At 40.4% G+C, this 26,469-nt stretch overlaps 3 protein-coding genes across 4 annotated transcripts; all 3 read right to left on the bottom strand.

The window, feature by feature from the left end:
- Positions 1-3,589: 3,589 nt before the first annotated feature.
- Positions 3,590-8,101, bottom strand: LOC139636727 (N-acetylneuraminate-9-phosphate synthase-like). Its single transcript, XM_071505014.1, has 6 exons — positions 7,844-8,101; positions 5,969-6,184; positions 5,791-5,890; positions 5,325-5,479; positions 4,774-5,040; positions 3,590-4,560 (listed from the first exon to the last, which is right to left on the bottom strand). The coding sequence occupies exons 1-6, from the start codon at positions 7,973-7,975 to the stop codon at positions 4,351-4,353; spliced, it is 1,080 nt and encodes a 359-aa protein (XP_071361115.1). The 5' UTR covers positions 7,976-8,101; the 3' UTR covers positions 3,590-4,350.
- Positions 8,102-8,221: 120 nt separating this feature from the next.
- On the bottom strand, positions 8,222-14,882 carry LOC139635715 (N-acetylneuraminate-9-phosphate synthase-like). Its single transcript, XM_071503106.1, has 7 exons — positions 14,212-14,882; positions 12,155-12,483; positions 11,824-12,039; positions 11,495-11,594; positions 10,449-10,603; positions 9,799-10,065; positions 8,222-9,199 (listed from the first exon to the last, which is right to left on the bottom strand). The coding sequence occupies exons 2-7, from the start codon at positions 12,284-12,286 to the stop codon at positions 9,014-9,016; spliced, it is 1,056 nt and encodes a 351-aa protein (XP_071359207.1). The 5' UTR covers positions 12,287-12,483; positions 14,212-14,882; the 3' UTR covers positions 8,222-9,013.
- Positions 14,883-15,026: 144 nt separating this feature from the next.
- On the bottom strand, positions 15,027-25,742 carry clta (clathrin, light chain A). 2 transcript variants are annotated; one of them, XM_071503107.1, is made up of 7 exons: positions 25,464-25,742; positions 24,724-24,752; positions 23,343-23,460; positions 22,890-23,001; positions 20,544-20,597; positions 17,931-17,966; positions 15,027-16,317 (listed from the first exon to the last, which is right to left on the bottom strand). In XM_071503107.1, exons 1-7 carry the CDS (start codon positions 25,639-25,641, stop codon positions 16,146-16,148), a joined length of 699 nt encoding a protein of 232 aa, XP_071359208.1. In that variant the 5' UTR covers positions 25,642-25,742; the 3' UTR covers positions 15,027-16,145. The 2 variants fall into 2 exon arrangements, with proteins under 2 accessions (XP_071359208.1, XP_071359209.1); XM_071503108.1 differs by lacking the exons at positions 17,931-17,966; positions 20,544-20,597 and having other exon boundaries at positions 15,442-16,317; positions 25,464-25,740.
- Positions 25,743-26,469: the final 727 nt, after the last annotated feature.

The raw sequence follows: 26,469 nt of genomic DNA, 5'->3' as shown, positions 1-26,469 counted from the left end.
CCTCAGCAGAGGTGGAGCTCCAAGACCTCAGGTCTGCAAGCTGAGGACCTCCCTCCCTTTGTGTGTTCCTCCCCCCTTTGACACTGCCTACCTACTTTTACCTTTCTCCACCTTCCTTGTCCTCTCTCTCTCTCTCTCCCCATGTCACTGTCCAAGAATGAGGATCAGTGCTGTCTGTCATTACCCCCACCCCCCATTCCCACCTTCCCCTAGTGTCATGTATCAGTTCTTCCTGTTGGGTCTTACACAACGAGCTTACGGCGTGATGGGCTGAAGCCTATGTGCCATCAGATCATAGTGCTGCACATAAAGCCTTTGAAAACTATCCCAATTGCTCTGTGATGGAACGCACTGCAGCAAAGTTCAGAAGACCTGCTGCATGATTTGTATATATTAGAGCTTTTTAACTTTACTTAGATTAAACTTAACTAAAATTAGGGTGTCAAATAGAGAGGGAGGGGCACTAGAGACATTTTTGAATCAAACTTTATTGTAGCACATCTTTATTCTGGCATATTATTTATTTATATTTATTGATTCTTTTTCTTCACACATGTACTTTTGAGAAAGTTCTTCCTCAGTGTATTGAGCCTCTTCTTTCCCATCTGTGATTGCACTACACATTTTAGTCATTAACAGGCAGTTGGTGGATGCGACGCCACCATGCCCTCTGTCTTTTATTTCCCACATGTCTGTAATTGGCTTTGAGAGCAACACCTGATCTGAAGACACAATCCTGCATTTATAGCACAACAATAAAGCCTACTGACACATGTTCATCTGGACCAACACACAGACAGGCCCTGACACTGTGAACTGCAGAATCACAGTACAGTGGATATAATGTTGGGAAGCCCTCCTCCTCATTTCCCCAAAAGGAGGCAAATAAATAATGTACAAAAACATCTGAAAACTGCTGAGGTGTGTATGTGTGTGTGTATGTCTCTGTGTGTGTGTGTCTGGGTGTCCATGTGTGCGCACGCAAGCTTCAAGTCAGGTCAGGCTTTCCACGTGAGAACTGTAAGCTTCAATAGCCACCTGAAGGTGAGTTCAAATGATGTGACCTATTCTGTTAAGTAGCGTGTCCCCAACACAGTGCCACCTCTGCCTCTACAGGTGCAGTACCTGTGTGTGTGTGTGTGTGTGTGTGTGTGTGTGTGTGTGTGTGTGTGTGAGAGAGAAGGAGAGAGAGAGAGAGAGAGAGAGATGAAGACCTGGTAAGTGTAGTGTTATAAAAGGGAGGACAATTTTAGAAGTAGAATGAGGTTTTTAGTCAGTTTATTAATTAAAAACTTTGCAATAAAAAAAACAAAAACCTCTATACTGATAACTGTGTAATACAGATAACTGTATTGAAAAGACAGAGATTTGGGCAGAATGGTGTTATTCTTTAAAAAGCACTGTATATTCCATTTCACTTCCTTTGTGAAAGACATATTCCCTACTGGGAATAAATCCAACCAGACCTGCCTATTGTTTCTCACCTCCTACTGCTCTTATCCAATTAATTAGGAGCATAGCCTTAATGGAGCAGACTGCTAACTTCCCCTCGCAAGCAAAATGTTGCTCTTAATGGATCACGGTTGCTCTCACCCAGCCTCTTAAAAGGTTGAATACTTCAAGAAACAGGAAATAAAACAGGAAAAATACAAACAGAGCCAAATGACTTTGATAAAAGTTGTTGTATTCTCTCTATTTAGTCTATATGAACATACGCACACTGATCAGCCTCAACATGAAACCCAATAACTGGTTTTCATGTTGTGGCTGATTGTTGTATTTTCACATTGTAGAATAACAAGCCAAGGCCATGGCCTGAGGTCACACTTGGTTTGGTGCAGAGGTGTTTGACCTCAGTAAGAATTATTTATTTGGGCCATAGCTGCTATATTAAGGGCTATGTAAAGTCCTGAAAAGGCTAAACTTGTTACATAACCAACCAAGATAACCTTTCCCTCCTTCTGGATAGGCTGCGGTACATCGCCTGCAGAACCTGAAATACAAATAAGTCTCTTGGCATGCAGAAGAAACCTTGCTACACCTTTGGTAACCATTCCAGATTAACTTTACAATACTCTTCTCTTACAAAATAAGTAAGATCTTTTGCCAGCTGGAGATACAGTGGCTGAACATAAACATTAGATAAACCTTGGCTTTTTAAATATAAACCTTGATTTTGCTTCAGGTACTAATTTATTAAGTCTGTTAAATGATACAGTAGATTTTTTTTTTTTTTTCAATTCATTGAGATGAGAAGTGGCTAAGTCATTTTCACTGGTCGGCCAGTCTGAAAAGAAAAAGAGAAAGAATAATGATCTTCTGTGAAGCTGGGATCAGCAGCAGCTTATTGGCTAAAGCTCCTGCCTGAAATAGCCTCTGAGTTATATATGAGTTAGAGAGAGACCCTTTGTCAATGAGCAGGGACAGCCGAGGTGATGGGTGAGACCAGTAACTAGTTTTAATGCTGTGACCGACTGGTGTGCGTGTATGTATATATATATATATATATATATATATATATATATATATATATATATGCATATTTGTGGCGGTGATGACTGATGATGCTGCAGTGGTTGCTTCTCTGTTTGTGCTAAAAATGCTTGTGCTCATGTTATAAAAATCTATAAAAAATATATCAAAAATATACAAAATAAATAAAATATACATATTGAAGCTACACATATAGAATATAAAGTATGTCGTTGTTACATTCTGACATGATATTAGAGGAATATATATTGTTTTACTACTTCAGTACATGTTGATACTTATTTCATTTTTTTTAAAGATGAAGTTGTGTTACACTGCGATGAGGATCATGATATCAGTAACTGAGTTGGCTGGTAATTAGCTTTATGTAGCTCCACCTCGACAGCCAGGCTATGCAACATTGACACTAGAGGCCTGAGGCTCGTGTCAGACAGACAAGTTTGCATAATCCTGGGAAAATCCTGTGATTCTCAAATGCAGAGAGCTGGATTACCCCCGGCCCGGTGGCCCCTGCAGCAACAGAGGAACAGCTCTATCTGGTGGTTCAAACACTCAATTACTTGTATATTTGGTACAAAGACGTAACAACTTGTTCTTTTCTCAACATAGCAAAATGTAAAGTTGTTTGCAGACAGCTTTGAAATTGTATTTAACTATTCATGATCTTAATGCACTTTGGTTCTGCATCTGACCTTTACTATAACCATTTCTGGTTCATTGATTGATTAGAGATGTTACAGTTCTCATCGGGAGCAACTTCATCGCATTTGGAGGCGAAAATGGAAGAGAGACATCTACATTTAGCTTCTTCAACTCTGCAACACTGGTCCCTTCATATCCACACACATCATCTGATCCATCACATCTAAATAGTTCAAGGTCTAAAATTATCCATACTCACCGAGACGACGCACACACCACATCCCATAACATTGTTGTAATACTGTATGTGCTAGTATAATATGCTACACGTTATAATTAAACAATGATGCTACTATACAGAAAACTATATATAAGGAACCTGCCATGATAATTAGAGTCCTTCCAAACATGCACCAGCCACAGACCAAAGCAATGCTGCAAAGAGATTTTGGTATATGACTGAAATGGATATTTTATTTGGAGGCTTCATCTTTTCAAATCATCACAGATTTCTCAACAGAGTCTCAACATTTTTCCACATATTAACAACAGTGATGGTTAGTGAACATTTTTGGTGCCAGAAAAAAAACGGAAGAAGCCTGTTTGATGACAGAAACAAGGTTAAACAGTAAGTACAAAAACAAACTCATTTAGATTCAGTTGTTCTGGTTCTCAGAGAGCAGGTACAAAAAGAAATACACTGACTTTTGGACAAATAGAGATGACGACTAGCAGTAGCTCGACCTCTATGTATACAATATTCATTTCACCTCGACAGTGCAAAGTATGTTTAGTTATCAGTAACAAATGGCTTTTGTGACACCTCAGAAAGACGTTGAGATAATGGTAGGTTGATTAAAGATCCTGTTTGCCAGAGAGTCAGTGAATTACATTAAGGCGGATTTTAGATAAATTATAAAATGCTTTGGCAATTGAGAGCTGACGGGATGAATGAGTTATCAGAGCACAGGAGCTGTGATAATATTCAAACTATCAGACTCTAAAGTAATTGTCCAATTACAGTACATAACATGTTACTGATGGTCTGTGACTTGAATGTCAGAGATCTGATCAGCACCAAACAAAATCAGCATCACACTCCTGCAGGTGTCGTCTCAAGCTCCTCCAGAATCATCCCCAGAGGAAACAATTCAATTCCCTCTCAAATTAAGTGCCTATTTGATTTATTACTCTCTTCAAAACTCTCTTCCATCCTCAGCACTTAGCCCTCTTTCCGTAGCTGTCCACCACCCCTGGCACGACGCTCTCGTCCTCCTCCACGTCCTCCGTCACGGTCTTACCGACCAGCTGGAAGATGTCCTCGGCTGCGACGCCCATGGGATCGGCCACTTTTACCGTCAACATGTCCAGAGTCAGGACGGTTCCTTTGGGGATTTTTACTTTTGCCACAACTGACTTACCCAACTGATGGAAAAAGAAAGAGTGGAGAGACATTATTATTATTATTATTATTATCATTATTACTACTCTCATTGCACAAAGTTAAAATATATATAAATAGTGATAGCCCAAATGTTTCCTTAAACTTTTCTATGGAGTGAAAATGTGAGTTCAGTAAATAGTGTTAAACTTTCTGACTGTTTTTGTGTATTTTCCTGAACAAAGAGGAAATCTAACCTTATCGTGACAGGGCTTTTCACAGGGTAACATCTGCTTGAGGCTGCCGCCCAGTGCCCTCTCCACCAGTCGGACGGAGCGGACCAGCTCGGACAGCTCAGAGGGCTCCAGCGAGGCCGCGTGGTCACTTCCTTTCCATGTCTTGTCCAAAGTTACGTGACGCTCGATGACCTTCGCCCCAAGAGCCACGGCCGCCACTGAAATACTGATCCCAGACTCATGTCCTGAATACCCAATGGGAATATCAGGGAATTCCTTCTGGTATTCCTGTTGTGGGTGAGACAAGTGATAAGGATTAAGAGATTTCACTTGTTAGGATGCTCATATCTCATAATCAGGATATAGCTTAAGTTTGTGAACATTAATAAAAAGTAATGGTAAAGTAATTCTGCCTTTCTAGCTGGTGAGAGCTGACAACAGTAATTCAAATTCCCACAATATAATTATGGTTTGACCAGAAAAATCATCAGTAAACCTTCAAACACACAGATCTCTCATTCACACATATTTCATCACCAGCATTTAGTAAAATCGGATTCTGTTGTATTTACAGTGATCACTCGGAGGTTGACGTCTTCAGGTTCCAGAGGGTAGGCGCTGGTGCACTGCAGGATGGTAAAGTTCTGGTTGTGCTCCTTCACCGTCTTGTAGACCCGACGCATCGTCTCCATGGACTGCATCCCACTGGACACCACCATGGGACGTCCTGACACACACAAGAGGGCATCAGTGTGATTAGGCACAAGGCACCACGCTATGGTAGCACAGTCCCAGCAGTTCATACACGAATGTGAAGGCGGAGCAGACTGGGTAAGAATCACAACCTAGACACTTATGGCTTAATAGCTCATCCAAAGGCACATCAGCAGAGTTGATAGGGAGCACAATCAAGGTTGAGATCTTCTTGATAAAAAAAAAAAAAAGTTTTAACTTGTTTTATTTCTTTTACATAAAATACATCTAACGACTCATTGTCGAGCTTGAAATGTTTTTCCAGTTATGACAGCTCACACTCACCCTTCTTGGCCGTCTTCTCCAGGTAGGGGAAGTTGTTGGTGTCTCCAGATCCCACTTTGAAGAAAGGCACATTGAGCTCATGGAGAAACTCCACTGCCATCTACAGACAGAAAGAGTTGTGGTTAAACTTAAATTTGAAGCTGACTGAAATGTCATGAAACCTCTCTATCTTTCTTACCTCGTCCATCCCTGAGGCAGTGAAGAAGATCCCCACCTCCTCAGCATACTTCTGCAGCTCCCTGTACTGCTCGTGGCTGAACTCCAGATGGCGCTTGTGTTCACCGTATGTTTTCCCCCAGGAGTGTTTGGAGGTGTAGGGACGCTCCAGGGCTCGCTTGTTAAATTTGTACTCCAGTTCACTCTTCTGAAATTTGGCACAGTCTGCACCACAGTCCTGAGAAGGTGGATATTAGTGAGTGAAGATTGGAAATCAAACTGAATAGTAATGGTTTATTTTAATTTATTTTTTCTTTTTATTTACTTTTTCCTTTAGATTTCATTAAGGTCCTTGAAAGCAGCTGATGTGCAACTGTAAATCCGTAGGAAGGTTGCTGGAGATTACAAAGAAATAACAGACCTTTTTGTCCTACTTAGTCAGCTGAACATACAAAAGTGTGATTTTTTGTTGTTGTTTTTTTTTGTGTAGAAGCAAACACACCAAACAACATATAAGGAAAGTGAAGTTCAGAATAATAAACTAATAATGGAGTAAAACATTAACAGCCCTGGCAGACTGCACGGAATAAAACCTCAGTGCTCCCAGTTCTGTCCAAGATGTAAAACTGGAGTAGAAACAATAAAACACATGTTCTGTCCCAACCCACATCTAAATTCATAATGAATCTCTAAATCCAATGTGCTTCGTACCATCACAGCAATAACCATCCTCACAGAACCAATAGTAACTCTGCTGGGTGACACGTCAATGATGAAAGTCGATAAAAACAAACTTGTCACAGACAACGAATGCATAGCCAAACAGTGGAAAGATAAAGATGAACAACCACACTAGATGAAAAGATTATGTACAACCTGAAGGGAAGGTTTCGAGAGTTTAAAAAGATTATAAGGAAGATTATAAGGAAGACAATTCCTTATAATGTAAACAGAATTAAACTTGAATAAAGTCAGAACTTCGTCTGTATTTTCCCTGTAAGTAGTTCCAAATCACACTGATATTTACAGGAAATGTCTGAGGAAATCCTGTCAAAAATAAATCACTATTTCAACTATACAGGAGACTGCATACTGAAGCTTTTGGCTTTATTTCTTTTCTTTATTTTTATTTTCATGTGTATCATAAATCTTACTTTCTCACCCACTGCTGCACAATGGTACGGCCAGAAACAAGCTACCAACAACAAAGGTGTACTCCATACATTTATCCCACTTTACTGAACTGAAGGCAAATGGCATTGTGTTTCTTTCATGTAGCCCAAGACTGCTACATCCTGTAGCTTTATATGAATATACACATGGTTTTATTTCAGCAGCGATACCCCCACTACATGGGACTGAGGTTAAAAAAAAAAAAAAAAAATCTGACATTTTAGCCCAATATTATTGTTTAGCTGAATAAACAAAAACAGACATGTACAGTGGCTTCAATATGATTACAATAATCTAGTGAGGCCACTATGTGCCCTGCATGAATTTACACGCCAATCTCCATTCACAAATCTGGCAAATTATCATTCTATAAAATGACTCAACATTCTGTTACAAAAGTCCTTTAGAGCCACTTGTAGATGGCTGGTATATATAAAAGCACATTATATTAACTATTGATGCAAGCATTGAGCTAGATAAACACACACTAACTATATTTATATCTTATTGAAATGAATGATTCATGAGACGAAGATGTGGCGAGCAAGATATTAAATTGGTTAATTTTTAAGTTGAGTTTAGTGGAGACAAATCCTAACGTTTTCACGTCACTGTGTGTGTGTGTGTGTGTGTGTGTGTGTGTGTGCAGCTGTTTAAGATAAAACGAGAGAAAGAGACATTTTAAAAACCCAATTATGTTGTCGTCCCGTGTAGTTTTTATTACCTTTGCCATCTTGATCATTTTCTTGGCAATCTCAATGTCTCCCTGGTGGTTTTGTCCGATTTCAGCTATGATGAAGCACGGATGGTTACCGCCGATCATTCTCCCGGGACACAGCTCAAACTTTAAAGGCATTTTGTTCACAAAAAGGAAACGAAGAGCAACCACCTGAAGTAATTATCTTACAGAAGACCGGACTAGAGGAGGTACAGTGATGAGTTGTTTCTGCGAAAAGCCGACCGGAACAGTTTATGCGCTGCACATCCGGGATGTCGGACTTCCGCTTTCGTAGCATATGGTTGTAGCATGGATGTATTATAAGACTTATAATACATCCATGGGTTGTAGGTGAATAAGTGCACGACGAAAATGGTGGCCATTTCAGCTTTTGGGTTTATAATGCAAGATTTAGAAACTCCAAAATTAAAACTAAATTAAAAAATTAATTACGATCCCATGACAATTTTATACACATTTTTTTGGTAAACACAGTCTTAACATGTTGGACTGGAAAACATCCCATATGCCAAATAAAAATTGAAAAGATAGAAAATAAATAAAGCTTATTAAGACCCTTTTTATTTGCAAGATGTACACCACAGAAATGTTAAGTACTATCAAAGGGCCACATGTTGCACCTTTCAAATCAGCAGGTTGCAGGTAAAATCCCAGCACCGTTTGTCTGTACATTCCCCACAAACACACAGATAGGAGCTGCATGTAATTACAGTGCCTCTTATATATCAAACATGTAATCACTTTTCACACTTTTATAGTTCACTGCTGGGGAGATTAGGCAGGGAGAGATCATTCCACAACATATGTCAATACCACACCATGCCACACCCTGAAATTACAATCTGTTTGAAATTACATCTGACAACAACATACCCTCTTTAAATACACTTGATATCTAGTCAGACCTGTTCATCCTCAGTGTAATTTGCCTTTCAAACCTCATGTATTTCTCTTTCATTCAGACTCAGACACACAGACCTAATCCTCAATTCCTCATTTTTCTTACATCTCATTCTCTCTGCCATATCTCTTTGTATTCACACACTGCAGCACCGTCTGTAAATCTTCTCTCTCTCTCTCTCTCTCTCTCTCTCTCTCTCTCTCTCTCTCTCTCTCTCTCTCTCTCTCTCTCTCTCTCTCTCTGCAGAGGATGCTTTATTCTATCATGTTTGCCAAGATGCTGTCATCCTCCTCCACGTCCACTTTGAGCTTCTTGCCCACCAGCTGCTGCATATTCTCTGGAGGGATGCCCTTTGGCTCGCCAACCTTCACTGCAAACATGTCCAAGCTCAGCACCACGCCTTTGAGGATGGCCACCTTGGCCACCACCGACTTGCCCAACTGGAACCAATAAAGAGAGGAAACAAACAAAACCAATGACATATCAATAACAATGAGAGATTGGGGAAGGTAAAAATATTGGACCATATGAACTCCAGCGGAGCAAGTTGGCATGTGCCTCTCTGATCATCATATCAGTTGTTATCAGTTTGAGGAAATGTTTGATCTTATAAAAGAAACTGAATGTTTCAGTTGCACTGGTTGGACAACATGCCACAGCACATGAGGAGGGGTGAGTGACACCGAAGAATTTGATCTCACTCTGATACCAAGAAAAAATCTGTTACAGTGCTATTGTCTTGGGGGAATTACTGTTACTACGCTCTGTTCAATATTTTTACATATGTGTGTCTTTCATGAACTAATGTGGTGGTTGTGCACACGTAAAAAACAACATCATAGAAGCAAAAGATTGCATGCACAAAGAAGTGTGTTCATGTGAGCAGAAAATGATCAGTCGCACTCTTGTTGGGAGACGACAGAGGATAGTTAAGTGACCCTCATGTGCAAAATAGGAAGACTGCCCCTTTATTCTGGTGCTTGTACCTTTTGTAACTCTATGTGTCAGACTGACTAGCACTGACTGAAATCCAACCAACCTTATCGTGGCAGCTCTTCTCACAGGGTAGCATCTGCTTGACAGGAGACCCCATCGCCATCTCCACCAGTCGGATGGCTCGGACCAGCTCTGCCAGCTCTGAGGGCTCCAGGGATGCCTCATGGTCATTTCCCTTCCAGGTCTTATCCAGGGTCACATGGCGTTCCACGACCTTTGCCCCCATTGCCACAGCGGCCACAGTGATGTAGACCCCCTGCTCATGTCCGGAATATCCAATGGGAATGTCCGGGAATTCTTTCTGGTATTCCTTTAGGAAAAGAGGGAGGGAGTAAAAATCAATTTATTATTATGTATTTTTAGTGCGTGTTGTGTATACTGTAATGCCTGTTATCTATGTTTTTCCCTAAAAATACACAGTGTGTTTTTTTCAAATTTACACTGTGTTTATCCATATGAAGTGTGAGGAGCTCTCAGTTTCACTGTTCAGAAGAGATCAGAGATGAGATGGTTTGTTCAGAGTCAAGTGCACAAAATGATAACGCACAAACTGTAACGCTGTACTGTACGACACAAAAGCAGAACAGTTCAGAGTTTATATGTCTGCGTCAGTGCTGAGTGAACAAGTGAACAGGGAAGACTCAGCGGACGTGACGAGTGATTGGGAGGAGACACTTGTTCTTTTCATCTTACCGTGATCACACTGAGGTTGACATCTTTAGGATCCAGAGGGTAGGCGCTGGTGCACTGCAGCATAGTGAAGTTCTGGTTGTGCTCCCTCACGGTCTTGTAGACCCGACGTATCGTCTCCATGGACTGCATCCCAGTGGACACCACCATGGGACGTCCTGACACAGACAGATCGGTACATAGACAATGTAAGAGGGAGATGTGTCATAGGATGAACCACCCTGAACGTATTTACAAGATACAGCTTCATGTCTTTATGTGTGTGAGCTCAGCCTTGGTTTTAATGCTCAGCCATGACAGCATGCAGAAAATATCATTTCCATCAACATATGATAAAGGGTCAAAAAGATAATAATCTAAGACTGAGTGCACAGACTTTGAGTCATATTTGTGTCCTCATTCTTTTGCATGTCGCCTTAAACGTTGGAATATATTTTCCCCTTTTGCTCAACTCCATCCATGACTCCAGAGACACACCACTCACATTTTGGGACTTTAATCTGCACTCAGGTAGAAAATAACTCTCCCTGTTCGGCAGAGTTGGCACCTGAGTAGTGCATGGTGTCAGAAACTCAGGACATGATCATTTTCTGGGCTTTATTTCCTTTATTGGTTTATTGGTGCTTCAGTTTACCTGCAGAACATCAGCTGATATAACCTGCTCAAGATTTCCTTTCCATTTAAGATTTTGCACTCAACAGGTGCAACAGGTTTTTTCGTTTTTGTTTTTTCTGTTTTTTTTAGTCATGCCCACTTTAAAATATTTTGAGATAAGCACTTGTTTTTACAAACATCTGATTAAAAGTTCCGATTAAAAGGACCTGTGACCACACCCATTTGCAATCCTAGGTATGGTCAAAACAGCGCAGGGTTTTTCTTCAATTATCATGCTCAGTTTAAAGACAGCAGGACAACATTTGCATGGAATCTATTAACCTTTCAGCTCGGGGCCTCACCCTAATCCTCACACACCTATTTATGTTTTCCACTAACCATAATGCTGGTTCAGAACAGAATCATTTGAGACTACAAGCTATACGGCCTTGTACCTTTTTTGGCAGTTTTTTCCAGATAGGGGAAGTTGTTCGCATCGCAGGAGGCAACTTTGAAGAAAGGCACATCCAGCTCATGGAGGAACTCCACAGCCATCTGTGGAAATCAACAAAGTTAGGACACAGACCTACTGTATGTACTCTGCTCTTGAGTATTTGGATGCTCAACCTCCATAGGTCAAGTATTAGCAATTCTTGTATCTTTTCTATTTCATCTTAAGGAATGCAATAATGTCAAGAGCAGTATGCTGAATTATATTACACTATTCTTGTGGATTAAAGTGGACCTGCCAGCTACCTGGGCTGTGGTTTAAAATATATGTCACCTGGTCCATGCCAGAGGCTGTGAGGAAGATGCCAATCTCTGTCGCGTAGTTTTTCAGCTCCCTGTACTGGTCATGGCTGAACTCCAAGTGACGCTTGTGTTCGCCGTAAGTTTTGCCCCAGGAGTGCTTCGAATCATAGGGCCGCTCCAAGGCTCGCTTGCTGAATTTGTACTCTAATTCACTTTTCTGGAATTTAGCACAGTCAGCACCACAGTCCTGAGATGACAGAGGAGAAGAGAAGAGACTGGATTGATTTTGACAGAACAAAGCAACAATATTTTTGAAGAATTATCATCTCCTTTACAGGCACAGTTTCACCTTCATAATTTACCTTTGCCATCTTGATCATTTTCTTGGCAATCTCAATGTCTCCCTGGTGGTTTTGTCCAATTTCAGCTATGATGAAGCACGGATGGTTACCGCCGATCATTCTCCCGGGACACAGCTCAAACTGCAGAGGCATTCTGGTGATGTTGGTGAACTGATGAGTGAATGGCAGATAGGAGTCAGATTTCTCACAACTTGCCAGGTGAGAGATGCTGAATGCTGTGACTCTCCTTCAGATGAACAAATGAGTGGGAATGTTGGAGTCATGGAATGTGCCTTTAGTCAGCTGACAATAACCCGCCCCATCTTCTCTTCCTGGAATTCACAGACAAACTGAACAGCATCCAGCACAGTTAAGGGTGGAGTAAGATCCGAAGAGACTACTTGTTTTGTTATTAACCTTTGTCATCAGGTGGATCAACAACTATTGCTTAAACCCAAAGAAATGTATTTTATATTTTGTTGGCGATGCCAGCATTTCCCAAGCTACCAAACATGTATGTCAGGTTGTGGGAAATGTGAATCAATTAAAGCACAGACATCTGGAATATTTATATTTCGTATAATAATAATATTATATGATACATATGCTATATAATAATACAGAATATACAGTAGGGGAGAGCGGGGTGATTTGAGCCTGTGGGGAAGTTGAGCCACCCCTTGTTTCGAGGCAACCATAGACAAAATTGGTCATGTGGCCACACATTTTACTCACCCTGTGATGGAGAGAGGCCGATGAAATAAGTGGTAAGCACATTTAAGTTACAATATGAGGATATACTGTGGCACAAAGTTAGCTCTAAACTGCTGGATGATACAAGTTTGTTAAAATGGCAGGGGTGGGGCCTGGGGGATGTTCAGCCAGTGGCTCAACTCGCCCCCACTTATAATTATTATTAAAGTATCATTTTACTGTAATTCTACATTGCATTCTTACATTTTATCACCTAAATGATGTGACATTTTGAATTTTAGACCATAAACCATCATGCAACGCTTCTATAAACAGAAGACAGACAGGGCTTCAACTCCTCTGATGGAGTTGGACAGAGCAGTGGGAGAGGTACAGAATGGGAAGTCCATACGTCAGGTGGCAAGGGACATGAAGACTGACAGGATGACTTTAAAGAGATACATGGACACGAAAGAACTAGGAGAAGTAGAAAGTACAGGGTATAAGAGAACAGGACATGCCAATCAAGTCTTCAATGAAGAAACTGAGACAGAGCTTGCAGACCATATAAAAATGTTCCTGCAAGGTGGATGAGAGAGGAAAAGCAGGTTTGTCTAAGCATGCATTTATAAAAATAGGGAATATTAATAATTATTTTTCAGGGAAATGCGCACCATCGCGTTGCGGCTAGCATATAGAGAAGCTCCCACAAAAAAGTACCAAAATGGGCATTGATTTAGAGATTAGGCTATAGCTTTAACTTATGTAAATCTCAACGTAAACTGCAATGGTTCAATAAAGGATAAATAAAAAGATGACCATATAGGCTAATCAACTTTTAGCCTTTTCCAGGACGTGATTGGTTCATGAGTTGTAGGGTGTGCCAAACTGCTGATTAAGACCACTCATTTTGAATGTCATTTCAGGTATAGCTTCCCTCCACACATGATCTATAACATGGATGTTGTTTATGTTCAGTTTTACTTCAACGTAATCAATGGCACAATTTCCTCCCATGTGGCTCAACTTATCCTCTCCCTAGGCTCAATTTACCCCTCATCAGGGGCAAGTTGAGCCAAGAGACCACTTTTTTTTGGAAAGTCATATTTTTGAAAACTGTGTATTTTAGTTCCAAAGTGATTATTCCCAGGGATGCACCACATCCTGAAATATATTTACATATTTTAGTTGGAGACATCACTGTCATGCACTCACTTTAAAGACGCCTCAGGTAAAAACTGGCTCAACTCACCCCGCTCTCCCCTATATGTGATAGTGTCATACAGTTAGGAGAAATACGTTTTCCAACTTTAAATTCATCGGAAACTCACAGTATAGAGCACAATGTTCCAGGCAGATAGATAAATATCTCAGTTAGTACTTACCTGTGCGTCCCTTGTATATTCCAGTAACTGTAGTTTCTCTTTCCACCCCCAAAAAGCAAGTTTAAGTCTCAACACAGCTACAGTGCAGTACCTGTAGATGCACAAAACGAACACTTCTGTACCATATTACTTTTACATATATTCAAATTTATATTTGAATGACTGTAACAGACGTTGTGATGTGACTGGGTTATCTCCTCAGACAATCTGATGGAAAATCTTTTAGCCTTTACAAAGGCCCTACAGAGTGTGAGGGGATTGAAACGTTACATGGTAAGATGATCATCATAATCAATGAATGAGCCTGGACTCGTACAAGTTATAACACTCAGACTTTAACCCTTCATTATTGTAAAATACAGGAGATGTGTGCAAGTGTCTGAGTGCAACCTGTTGCTAGTTTAACACAACCAGTTCCTGTCACACCAGTCTTTTTATTATGTTTGGGCAGGTCAAGATAAGAGGTGTGTAAGCATTTTATCATTCCTTTTCAGCCATCCGGTGAACATGTGACTCTTCTTTTAGTTGTTTTCATATTACAGATAGAAACATGACACCCACAGCACCCGACAGACTAAAACAGAGCTAAATGTAGAAAGTACTATACTTACATTTATTGATTAATCAGAAACATGACTCTGATCAGATAATCTAACCAGTCAGAGTCTGCTGCATACAAATCAACACATGTTGCCAACTTTATTTTAATTTGTCAGGCTGTGATTGTCAGGTTACAGTTAAGCTCACATCTCAGTCGACACAGTGAACCTCAGAATCACATTCAATGTCAAGCTGAAGAATGACAGGACGACGACTTTCATTCACTTTTTTACTGATACTGAAATCAAATGGACAATGAACACGACTGGTCAAGCAACAGCTGGATGATATCTACTTCTCTTTAAAACCACAACTGTCTAATTTCAGTGACATAAATGTTTTATATACTGTATATATATTGCCTTCTGTATATGTACAAAGGTACACACAAAGAGTACATACATACACACATACACACATACACACACACACACTGTTGAGGTTTAAACGCACATTCAAACGGGTCACATTTAATGTAATAACTGGACTTTGTTCACTTCCTGACTGGAGAGGGGGAGAGGCTTTTCAAAAGGAAATGCATAGATTGGAAAATTTAACACAACATGCCACAAACAGGCTCTACACACACAGTTCAAAGGACACACACTGAATTTTGGAGTTGTCTTAGAGTTTGGTCCTTTAAAAAAAACAAACAAAAAAAACAAAACAAAGAAAAGTATGAGGGTATTTTTTTTTTTATAAGTATGGGAAAACATGAGGTGATATGTTGGAGGGCAAAAAGTGAATAAATCCATTTAACATCAATCAACCCCCAAAGTTCAATGAAAGATTCAGAAGATTGACAGGTTAAGAGTTAGAGCACAGCATTACAGGAATGATATTGTTTGGGGGCCATGAAAAGCAGGTTGTAGTGTAGCTGTCGTCCCAAACAAACATCAACCCTTCCCTTTTAGTGTCCCAACTCACCACCCTTACACAAGTGTTACACAAGACCACAGACCGCGAGACCTGGTGAAGATCTAACTGGACTTGATCTCTTTACACAACAAGGAGGAGGAATCACAAGGTCTTGACTGGTCTGTGGAAGAGGTGAACACAGGTAAAAACCTTTCAGGGGGCAGAAAACGGTGAGCTGGTGCTTCAAGGCTAATCTCTACAGCCCTGCCAGAAGGAGATAGATGGGGATGGGACCACTGGCTATATCCTTCCACTGCGGGGGAAAAAAAACAAAACAAAAAAAACAGGGCTGTGTATGGCAAATAGGGTACAGGCCCCCTTGTCTTTTTAGAATACAGATGGTGGGACATCGGTAGTTGGGTTGGTTGGTGTGTGGTGATAGAGGGTAATATGGAATAACGCCCAGCCTTGGCTGCCTAGCGGACGAGTGGGGACTGCTTCAGGGAGATGAGGACGGAGCGCATGCGGGACACGTCTTTGGCCTGCTTGCTGGACTTGGGGTTGAAGTCGCAGAGCCGAGCCACCCGCTCCCACTCAGTGCCGGGGTTGTTCTCATCCAGATCTGAAATCATGGCCTCCTCAGCCGCCCTACATGCAGCAGGGAAGAGGAGAAGGAAAGGACACGAAATAGAGGACAGTCAGTGGGGGAAGAGGTAAGATACACATAGATACACGTACAACCCTGAGAAAATCCTCTGCTGATCCTCAACAAACTCAAGCTCTCGTGGAAAACTTGTATTGACTCTGACATGGCTTATTTGTTTGCCAGATAAATCATCAAGATTTGAAAAATACTCATCTTATACACTACATATTAATCTTTACTATACAACGTGTGACAGGTAAGTGTGTTTCATATCGTTTTCTCAGCTCGGTGGGACTTTGTTGGTTTCAGCAGAGTCTACCTCAGGGCAGGACAGTTCAATCTTCACACCAACAGACATCCACCCGTCTTTTATGCTCACAGGGAGAAACGAGCTACAACAGCTTCATTACCTGTGACATGCCCCCAACTCTGCTTACACATTACAGTACAGTCAGCTGTATTCTCAACTCTCCACAACAGTGAGGGGCGGTACGTACATACAGTGGGATCCAAAAGTCTGACATCACTCGGGAAAGTGGTCTCAGATTTTTGGACCCAGCCTGTATAAAACACTGATGAGAAATCCAAAGAGAAAAGAAACTGAAGCTGAAAAATAAAAAATAATCATAAAAAAGGTGTGATAAGCATTTTTGGTTGGTTAAAAAGACAGTTCTGTAGAGAACTGAGGGAGGGGAGTTTGCCCACACCCACACACTTGGACTTGCCCTGTAGGCGCATTTTTACAATGTTCTCTTTTCTCAACAAGAGCCAAGTATAAGGATGACGAGCTCATCTGTATACTTGTCCTTGATTTAAAAAAAAAAAAAAAAAAAAAGAACAATAATGACAAGTTCTGTTTTTTATTTTTTTAACCAAGCCCAAAAGAACTGGAAGCACTACTGGGCCTTAGCCATGCATTTTGCTGAGGCTGAAAAGCAGGCTATTTGGAAGTGTGGCAAAGAATGTGTTTACTTTGATTTCATGTGTCATAATTGTGGAATAGATCAATTCATGTCCTCGTGGTCAAGCTTTAGGTGTTTTAAATCTATTAAACCAAAGGAAAAAATGACAGTTAAACTACAGGACTTACCACATACTTGAAATTAAAACACAAAAGTGAAAAAAAAGACAAAACTGAAAAACTAAAAAATGTATTAGCGCCACTATCACAAGACATTTTGAGATGCAAGCCACAGATTATGGCTAAACAAATGTAAAACCTCATCCCACCCAACCCACAAAACATTGTAATAATTCCACTGCCATATTTTATTTCTATTCAAAGCTTCACAGACTCAGCTACTAACTACAACACAGTACACAAAGCAAAATGGGGGATGAGAAGCCAATGAACATTCACTGTCACGACCAACTACAAATACACAAGGGACTAGGAGGACCACAACATCAAAGAAGGGACATTATACCAAACCTCTAACTAGGCAGTGGATTTAACTGTTGGACTAGTAAACTGGGAACCTGTACAAGGCATAACTATCTAATACACACTCTCTTTCACACACACATGCGCACACACACACACACACCTGTGCATCTATCGCCTGTCAAAAATAAGAGTATTTGGAGGTTCTGGGGTTTTATATTTTTACTTAACTGGTCTAGGCGGTAGCAAGGATGGTTAATGTGTGTGCTTTAAGGTGCATAGGAAAAGAAAACAGGGAGAAACAGTTTCACAAGTCAGAATTTAGAAGAGAGAGAGAGAGGGGAGGGGACGAAATGAAAGACAACAAAAATGAGCTAAATGCAGATGTTGAAAGCAGGCATGCGAAAGCAACTTTTTTTTTTTTTTTTAAACTGAATAGTTTTTCGTCAGTGTTGTACAGAAGGAATAGTGTGCAGCCTTTGGTTTGGTGAGAGAGTATTTTCTATCTCATGCCATATTTCTGTCAGGTGAACTCATAAGGACATTACAGCCTGGGGTCTCATTTATGAAAATGGAAAATTCTTTTCTAATAGGTTGGGTCAAAAACACATCATTTCAGAAATATCCTAATCTAAGATGAGCAAAGAAGTTCATCTGCATGCAGTTTTTCAACATGTATTTCACTACTTTACCAATCATGTCTAGCTCCCACTTTGTCCAGAGAGACTACAGAAGTTTGTTCATTCTCCTGGCTACTTTTTTTTTTTTTTTTTTTTTAATTTTATTTTTTTTAAATCACAACTTTTGTGTGGGAAGTGGCATTCACAGCTTTGGAGTACATTTGTTCTCAGTGAATGTCTCTAAATGAGGCCCGGCCGTCCCTGTCGCACACTCAAACCAACAGTACGAAGGAGGAAGAAGTGGTGTGACTCAGTGTCGTTCTACACCAACACTGCTGAGGCTGGACAGCAATTTCTTCTATAGAATCAGGAGAATCCCACATGCAGGCTAATAATACACTGCAAAGGCTGCATTGAGGTGTGCACGTTAACAAACCTAGACGGTTGAAAGAACATAATAAAATACCTCTTTCCCAGACAAAAGTATTTTACCAGGGGGTATTTTGATGGTTACGAATATAACAGAACGGTGATGCCAATTTTCAAAAGAACGGCAGCTCATTGACCAACTCAGTGAAGGAGGAACCAAATATAAATATTTAAATCAGGAGAAATGCCAAACTATTGTCACCATGCATGATGGCATTGTGCACACAACAATGCAGGCCATTGGACAGACCCAAGTAATTTGATAGCAAAACCAAAGGCTGCACAGCTCAGGCTATTGGACAGCTAGCTTAAGGCAAATTAGCATGTCATCCTGTATGGCAGCAGTAGCTACAGAGCAGCTAACATTCTATAATAAAGCATGAACACAGTTCAGTTTGAAGCAGTTGTGTATTCATGACATGGCCAGTGGTGCCAGGAATAAAACTTTGTTGTACATTTAACTTAGGCAGTGATAAGACGGAAAGGACTGAGGCAGTAGGGACAGCGAGTGCTGGAGCTGAGACATCGGCAGCTTATGGAAAACCAAACTTTTTATTGCTACCTGGATATGAGCTGAGGACCCATTTAAGAACCAAAATCATGGACACAAAGCAAGAAACCTATATTTCCGAATAGACGATTAATGCCCTAAAGCTATTAATGATGAAAGGGTATCAACTTGAGTTTTTGAATCCTGTGGACAATTTGAGTAAAAGCCCAATTATTCTTAGTAAAGCACATAAAATAAAGAAAAGCTGAGAGGAAGTAAAAACTTCAAATTATAATAATTTTAATACACTATTCAATGAGGAGATCCATCTTACTAAGTGTAGATGAGTTGAGAGAAGAATACAACTTCACATACTGTATTTAAAACTAACTTTTGTATGATAACTTTGGCTCTATCCTGATCTGCACATAGCCCTCGGCTTTCTGTTTTATAATCGAGTAGTTGTGGCTGGGAATGATTCAAGGGAACGAACCATCAGCAAGATGATTGAGTGAGGAGATCACATCTTACTTTACAAACAACTCTCAAGATAAGATTAAATAAATAAATAAATAAATTAGGTGATACTAACGCAAACACCATGTCCACTTATAAACACACAATTGCTTCAAAATAAGATCTACAGCCATCGTACCCTACGACTACTTTGTAGATTAATCTGGTGAAAACCACAAATATAAAAAGGCATTAAGAAGAAACAAAAGACTTCCTGTGAGACTAATGTAAGCAAGTGATAACTGTTGGAGACTTATGAGATGTTTTTTGCAGAATGTTTTGCTGATATGAGTTGAGGGGAAATGATATGCAAGTGAATAATGGATAAGAAATCAACACGGGCAGAGTGATAAGAGAATCAACTTGACTTCAGTGGATGTGACTGAGGAGCTTGGGAGTGAGTGTATAGTGGCATGCAGTCATTCTCTTTGCTTAATATCCTGACAGGCCACTCACAAATGGCATGCAGACATGTGGGGTGAAAATTACTGCAGTTCCTATTTAAAAAAAACTACCAAAAAAATCAAAAAAAAAAAAAACAAAAAAAAAAAACAAAAGCAACAATTACAAGCTAAATGAGAATAGAAATCATCATAAATCCAAGTAGTTAAATGGGAAATAAAAAATGGAACTGAAACATGGCAGCACAGGGGGAGGTAACTAATGCCCTAAGTAATGACAGGGATACGATGTCAATGGTCGGATGCTGGGGGCTGATGAGGATGGAGAAAACAAACAAAACAAAACAAAAAAAAATGAAAGAGGAGGATGTTAGTTGGAGCAACATACACATAACCAATGAGCTCAGAGAAGGGCTGCTTGTAGAAGTCTTCATCCAGCACCCTGGACAAACATCCGCCCCAACGACAGAGCAGCAAGAAGGCAGGAGAGAAGAGAGACAGCAGTAAAAGGGAGAATAGGATGAAAACACAGGCATTACTGGTTACCACACAATAATACGCTCAGCATATAATCAAAGGCTCAGGTTTTTGGAAGGACTGAATAGAAGTGTTGGGGGGGGGCTGTCAGCTGATTGTGTCCGCCCCCTGAAATCTTTAATTACACAGCACTAGTGATCCACATGACACCGTTACCTCTCCACATTTCAGACAAATTATGTAAGTGAGAGAGTGACTAATTCAAATTCAAATTGTCCACCTTCTGAACATATTAGTTAGTCACCTGAATCATGACTACACAGTATGTTTGAACTTTAGGTAATGATAATTACAGCTTTTCTCATGTGAGAATTGAATACTTTTGGGGTCTGTTTTTTTCTATAATTGTTAACAGTATAAACCAAGTGATTCAATGATTGGTTTGGAAATAGAAGCAATAGTAAAAAAACAAACAAAACAAAACTAACTGTTAGCTGCAGCCCCAACTCTTTGAAGATTTTGTACCACATTTGTATGGGAAGTTATGCAAGTTATACATTTTAAACGAGACAAAAACCATCCACATCATAGAATTATAGAGCGGTAGCACTTTTCCATCAAGCAGACACACATGGTCGTCAGATGAGCAGAGAGTCCTGGCTGCTGGTAGTTCATTATTTATAGGGCAGCAGGTCTACATTACAGTTCAGGTGAAACTGAGTCAAACTTAGCTATTTCAGCTGGTCAGAATGACATGTTACCTGGTGGAGGACACATATATATCAGCCATTCAGTTTTAGTACATGTTAACAACCATGGGAGAAAACAACTAATTGTTGTTATGGAGTGTTGGTCTTTTAAATTTATACTTAAAATACCATTAATAAAACAACACTCCTTAAATATGTCAATTAGTATTTTAATCATAAGATTCTTAAAACTCCATTTGAATTTTAGTTGCTTTAGTCTGATGCTTTACTTTTTTTTTTTTCTTCTTAGAAACTTCTCTTGAGCCACTGTACCACGCTTAAAATAACAGGAAGCTAGACCCACAGTCAATTGGAGAGGCCCTGGAGGATTGTCCCTAACAATATAAATATGTCACAGTGAGGGAATTTCCCCTGCAGTGATTCAGGGCAGTTCATGTTTTTTGTTTCTGCAAATTACTTAATTTATCCTGATTTTAGTTCTATATAAATAACCGTTATTGTTAGGCTATTGTTAGGTATATTGTTGCTTTTTAAAATGACAAAGATGACACAGTTTTAGAACAAATTAAATACTTGTTATTGTGCACTTTTGTTTTTTCAGTGGTGCCATGCTGCAAAGCCGTTTAACCAGGACAAGGCGGAGCATTACATCAAACACAACTTTCAGATTACTATCTTTGCAGATTGTTTCGTCTCTCAAGGTTGCTTTTGTGCTGCAGTAGATTTCTAAATGGTAGAGTCACCGCACAGATCTCTCCAGTCTTGTTTGCAAATTGGCGATCCACCATTTTGTGACACTCACTGGCTCAGCTTAGAGACAGAGTCAATATGGCTGTCATCAATTTCAGTTATTAGAACACGATAAGAGTTGTTATTACTGCAAATACTAGATGAATAAAGGACACAAAACACTGATCTACCAATTTTTTATACAGATCTAACACCAGTTTTCATGATGGATCCTGAAGCCCCTGGAAGGATTTCAATCGCAAATCAGGACGCGTTTTAACAGGAGAACGGTGCGCTGCAGGACGGAATCCATTACAGAAATATTAATAATTGGCAGCTCGCAAGGAGATCAACCTGAGGGGCTAACATTCTATAAACACACACTGAGGTGTAAAACAAGAAGAAGCCGATCTCATGTAAAAAAGAAAAAAATGTAATCATAGCAGTTGTGGCGGTTGTTTGCCATCTTCTGCAGTTGGCTTGCCAACAACGAAGAATTGTAATACTGTGGTTACCGTGACAGCCCTAATTAAACATCTGTTACACAATGCAACAAGCCAGGTCACTGTCATGAGATCTGACAAGTTTAGCCTGATCTGGTAAACAGAGGTGGAGTCATTTTAAGACAATATTATAAAACAAATTAAAAGAGTTGCTTTTAATAATAGCTAATAACATTTTATGTTGTGCATTGCTTATCATGCACACCAATGTAATTAACGCATGGAAGTATGTGTGTAGTGACGGTATCATTTGAAATTTACGAATCTGTTTTCGTACATATAAGGGAGCACAACTGAACGCTAAAATGGCAGTACCTGTTATTGGTTTTGGTTTTCTCCAGCTGCTCGTTCTGCCTGGCGTGCCACTCCTCCAGCTCAACCTTAGCCTTCTCCTTCCACTCTGCCTCCTGCGTGCGAGAGTTGGCATCTGAGGAAGGAGATGAACGAGGAGAGGAACGATAAAGAGGTGAGGAGGCAGATATGAGGATGAAGACGACAACAGCAGGGGGTCAGTGATAAAAATGACAGGGCAGGAGACGTGAGGAGAATTAGGAGGGGGAAGAATTTACTATTATTGTGTTTGATCTGGCAAGCAATGTTAACATGTGTGTTCTTTAATATTTTACGCACATACTATGAAAAAGACCTGCTAGATTTGAATCTCCAGCACTTGCCACAGATATCACAATATTAACCTTTACTTTACATCTCAGAGAGCAGGGTCTGTCCATTCCTTGCTTTTTAATAAAGTCATTGGCCGGTGCTTACCTAGCAACTCCAGCCTCTCACTTTGCTCCTCCCTCCACTTGCGTAGGCTTTCAGGTTCGGCCTGCAGCCGGTCTGCATTGGAAATTGCTGCATAAGCATCTGATGGACCGTTGCTTTCCTGAGAAACAAGGGAAATGATGGTGAGATGGTAGAAAAGCACTTTCTCAATGACATTTACAGAGATTTGGTAAAGAAAGTTAATCATCGTGCAAAAGTCAATACTTATTCATAATTTCCAACTATCACCTGAAATTTGCAAGGACAATTGGAGTCAGCTATTGTAGACAGTCTCTGTCCTGATTCCAATAGGCATGTAGTATATATGCCTGTCAAACTTAGTTGTATGATGTTTGAGAGGCTTGATTAAAACCAAATCTGGCCCACTGAGTTTTATCAGCTTTTTTTCTCTCACAGCTAGAAAGAAGTCCTGACAGTGCAAAAAGCAGCAATGTTGCAATGACAGCACAGGAAAAGGAAGTTGGAGCAAATCTAACAGCCAGATACTCAAACATCTGACGTTGGCACTAAAAATCACACTGCTGAAGTCCTAAAAGAAAAGTATTTTCCACACCACAACTTAAGTACTACGAATGGATAATTCTGGTTTATTATTACAACTTTAGTTTTAAATTTTGTAGTTTTTGGCCATCATCTCTATCAGCATTGCTCTCTCTAAATTGTACTCACTGGGAACATGGCACTGCACTGAAATGAAGCAAAGACACATGAGAAGTCTCACGATCAGACAGGGTTTAAACTGACCAACAGGTTACCCATATTTTTCACAGAATTAAACACAAGGGAAGGGTATGTTACCCAGACTGTGCAATGTAAACATCCATCATAGTCTGCAGACCAACCTACTGCTTCAACTAAGTCCTATCATACTTGATGTAGCTGTGCGGGCACACCATGTTTTCTGTGCAATGAGAGTTCATTTTTGGTATTTCAGGTGGACTAACTTTAAGTTATACATCCAAATTAAGTGGTCTAGATAATCTGTTTTAACTGGGGGCTTATTTAGAGACTGCCCAATCACCTCAGTGCTCATATTGCTTCACCAATCCAACTTTCCATGTTCCTAGATCTCAGTGACATTTACAGAGCACAACATTGGATATACTAATAGGAATTATGGCCAGGTCTGAGCAACTAATTTGGTGAGCACAATGTTATCATAATGAAGAAATGAGAAATGAGATAATCTGCAAAATCAGCGGAGACAAAAACAAGCAGCTCTTGACAGGCTGCAAGTAAGACATGTATGGGAAACAAACAGGCTGTTGTCAAAGTCCTCCGCAATTACAGACAACACACAGAGGAACAAACAAACAATTTGAGAGCAAAATTAGGAACAAAAACTAAGTAAATAAAGCTTTACCCCATGGAGCTCTCCGTTGACAGCACCATCTGAAAAGACAAGAGGAAAATAGCTGTTAGAAAACAAGCAGGCAGGTGAAACCACAATCATGACTAAATAAATATGGGAAGGAAAAAAAAAAACTTTTGAATGAATAGGCCTCAGCTAACGTGGAAGCCCTTACTCTTGCTGGATCCTCAAGATTTGCACACACACACACACACACATTTCGTAAAATATGATATGTCAGCATTTCGGGACCAACTACGATTGCTAAACCACAACATGGCTTCAGCCTCAAGGAAATGAGGCACTCATGGCCAAAGGTCATTCAGCTCCATCAGTTTCCTCTAGAGACTCTAAGGTTAGCTGGCAAACACAGCTGGAGCTGCACACAGCAGCAATGAATGACACGGTCAGGAACTGATGTTATCAGTTCATTTCATTCATTTTACAAACAGGAGCGAAAGCTTGAATCGTCACCTAACAAACATTAACTGGTCATTCCAAATGTCCCTTTTATGTGATGGTATTTATTTGTCATTTTTAGATAACGTACACACAGGTTAACGTCAACGCTAGCTCTGCCCGCTTAGCTAATATGCTAGCTCAGCTAACGTTAGCAAGCTGGGTGAAATGAGCCGTTATAATCTAGTAACGGGCACAGCCCTCTGAGGTGAAAGCGGGGTTAACTAGACACACGATGCTAACTTTGAACGGAGGCAAAGTGTCTCCGCCCGACCACAGCAGCAGCCACCCACCGTGCGAGTCTCCCAGCGACGAGGGGACCTCTCCGCTGTCCAGGATGCTGAAGCCTTCGTCGTTTTCAATCCCCGCGATTTCGCTCTCCTGCTGGGCCAAGAAGGCGGCCGCAGGGTCTTCCTCCGAGCCGACGCCGTTTCCAGCGGCGGGAGCGTTCAGCATGTCAAAATCATCCATGTTGCGTTGACTCGGGGGAGGATAAAGAAGAGAAACGGGGAGCAGGTGTAGCGGTCGACCGAAACCGATTAGCTCAACGGGAAGAAGGACGACTTAAAAAAAAAAAAAAAAAAAAGTAGAAGCTAGCGAAGCGGAAACGGATGAACAACCAATCACAACCCAGGATGGGTGACAGATAGTACAAAGCACCAATCGCAGAGCAGCTGGCTCAAAATTGGACCAATCAAATATTTGAATCCTCTTGCATACGGGTCCCATGACCTGCTACGTGCTGTCACGGTTGTGAGGAAAATCCGCAGTCTGCGATTAAGCGAGAGTTGATTGCTGCATGATAAATGTGATAATTGTCAGGCCCTAATTTTATTTCTATATATAGAGTTATTCTGTCATCACGTAATAAACTAATACAATAAGCACAAGAAAAAAGGTCAAATGCATACTCTATATACATGTTATGTATATGTATGGATGTTTCTCTTCAGATACAAATCATATACAAGGGACTTTCAGGGTGTATTTTATTCTCTGCCAGGACCTGCTGCAGGGATCTCCACTCCTCCACGCTGCCAAAGTAGTGGGAATGGTGTGATTACCACAATGTTTAATTTTGGTCTCCTCAGATCATAGAACTTCTATAAAACACTAGCCGAGTCTTTGGTTTTCTCTCTCTGCCACCCCGGCAACATTTGCTGTGCCCAGCCCTAGTATAATGTCACAGTGGTTAATTATTAACAGCTATGAGAGCCTCAAAGAGCTCAGGTGTCAGGCAATCACTCACCTGACCCAAGGGATGGAGCTGGGTGCAAATATAATGGTGCTAAACTAAAT

Source organism: Trachinotus anak, unplaced genomic scaffold (assembly GCF_046630095.1).
Source record: "Trachinotus anak isolate AG129_WGS33_773 ecotype Australia unplaced genomic scaffold, CSIRO_AGI_Tana_v1 ptg000019l, whole genome shotgun sequence".
NCBI lineage: Eukaryota > Metazoa > Chordata > Actinopteri > Carangiformes > Carangidae > Trachinotus > Trachinotus anak.
Note: the sequence above shows the minus strand (reverse complement) of the source record. Positions and strands in the feature narration are given on the sequence as shown.

Bases quoted from the DNA above. Each gene is read 5' to 3' on its own strand.
- LOC139636727 (XM_071505014.1), bottom strand. From the start codon at position 7,975: ATGCCTTTAAAGTTTGAGCTGTGTCCCGGGAGAATGATCGGCGGTAAC. The intron at 6,185-7,843 runs GTAATAAAAACT...CCACCTTCTCAG, and splicing joins AAATGATCAAGATGGCAAAG to GACTGTGGTGCAGACTGTGC. The intron at 5,891-5,968 runs GTAAGAAAGATA...TTCTGTCTGTAG, and splicing joins CTGCCTCAGGGATGGACGAG to ATGGCAGTGGAGTTTCTCCA.
- LOC139635715 (XM_071503106.1), bottom strand. From the start codon at position 12,286: ATGCCTCTGCAGTTTGAGCTGTGTCCCGGGAGAATGATCGGCGGTAAC. The intron at 12,040-12,154 runs GTAAATTATGAA...CTGTCATCTCAG, and splicing joins AAATGATCAAGATGGCAAAG to GACTGTGGTGCTGACTGTGC. The intron at 10,604-11,494 runs GTACAAGGCCGT...TGTCTGTGTCAG, and splicing joins GGAAAAAACTGCCAAAAAAG to GACGTCCCATGGTGGTGTCC.
- clta (XM_071503107.1), bottom strand. From the start codon at position 25,641: ATGGATGATTTTGACATGCTGAACGCTCCCGCCGCTGGAAACGGCGTC. The intron at 24,753-25,463 runs GTGGGTGGCTGC...TTGTCTTTTCAG, and splicing joins GTCGCTGGGAGACTCGCACG to ATGGTGCTGTCAACGGAGAG. The intron at 17,967-20,543 runs GTATGTTGCTCC...TGCACCTTAAAG, and splicing joins TCTGAGCTCATTGGTTATGT to CACACACATTAACCATCCTT.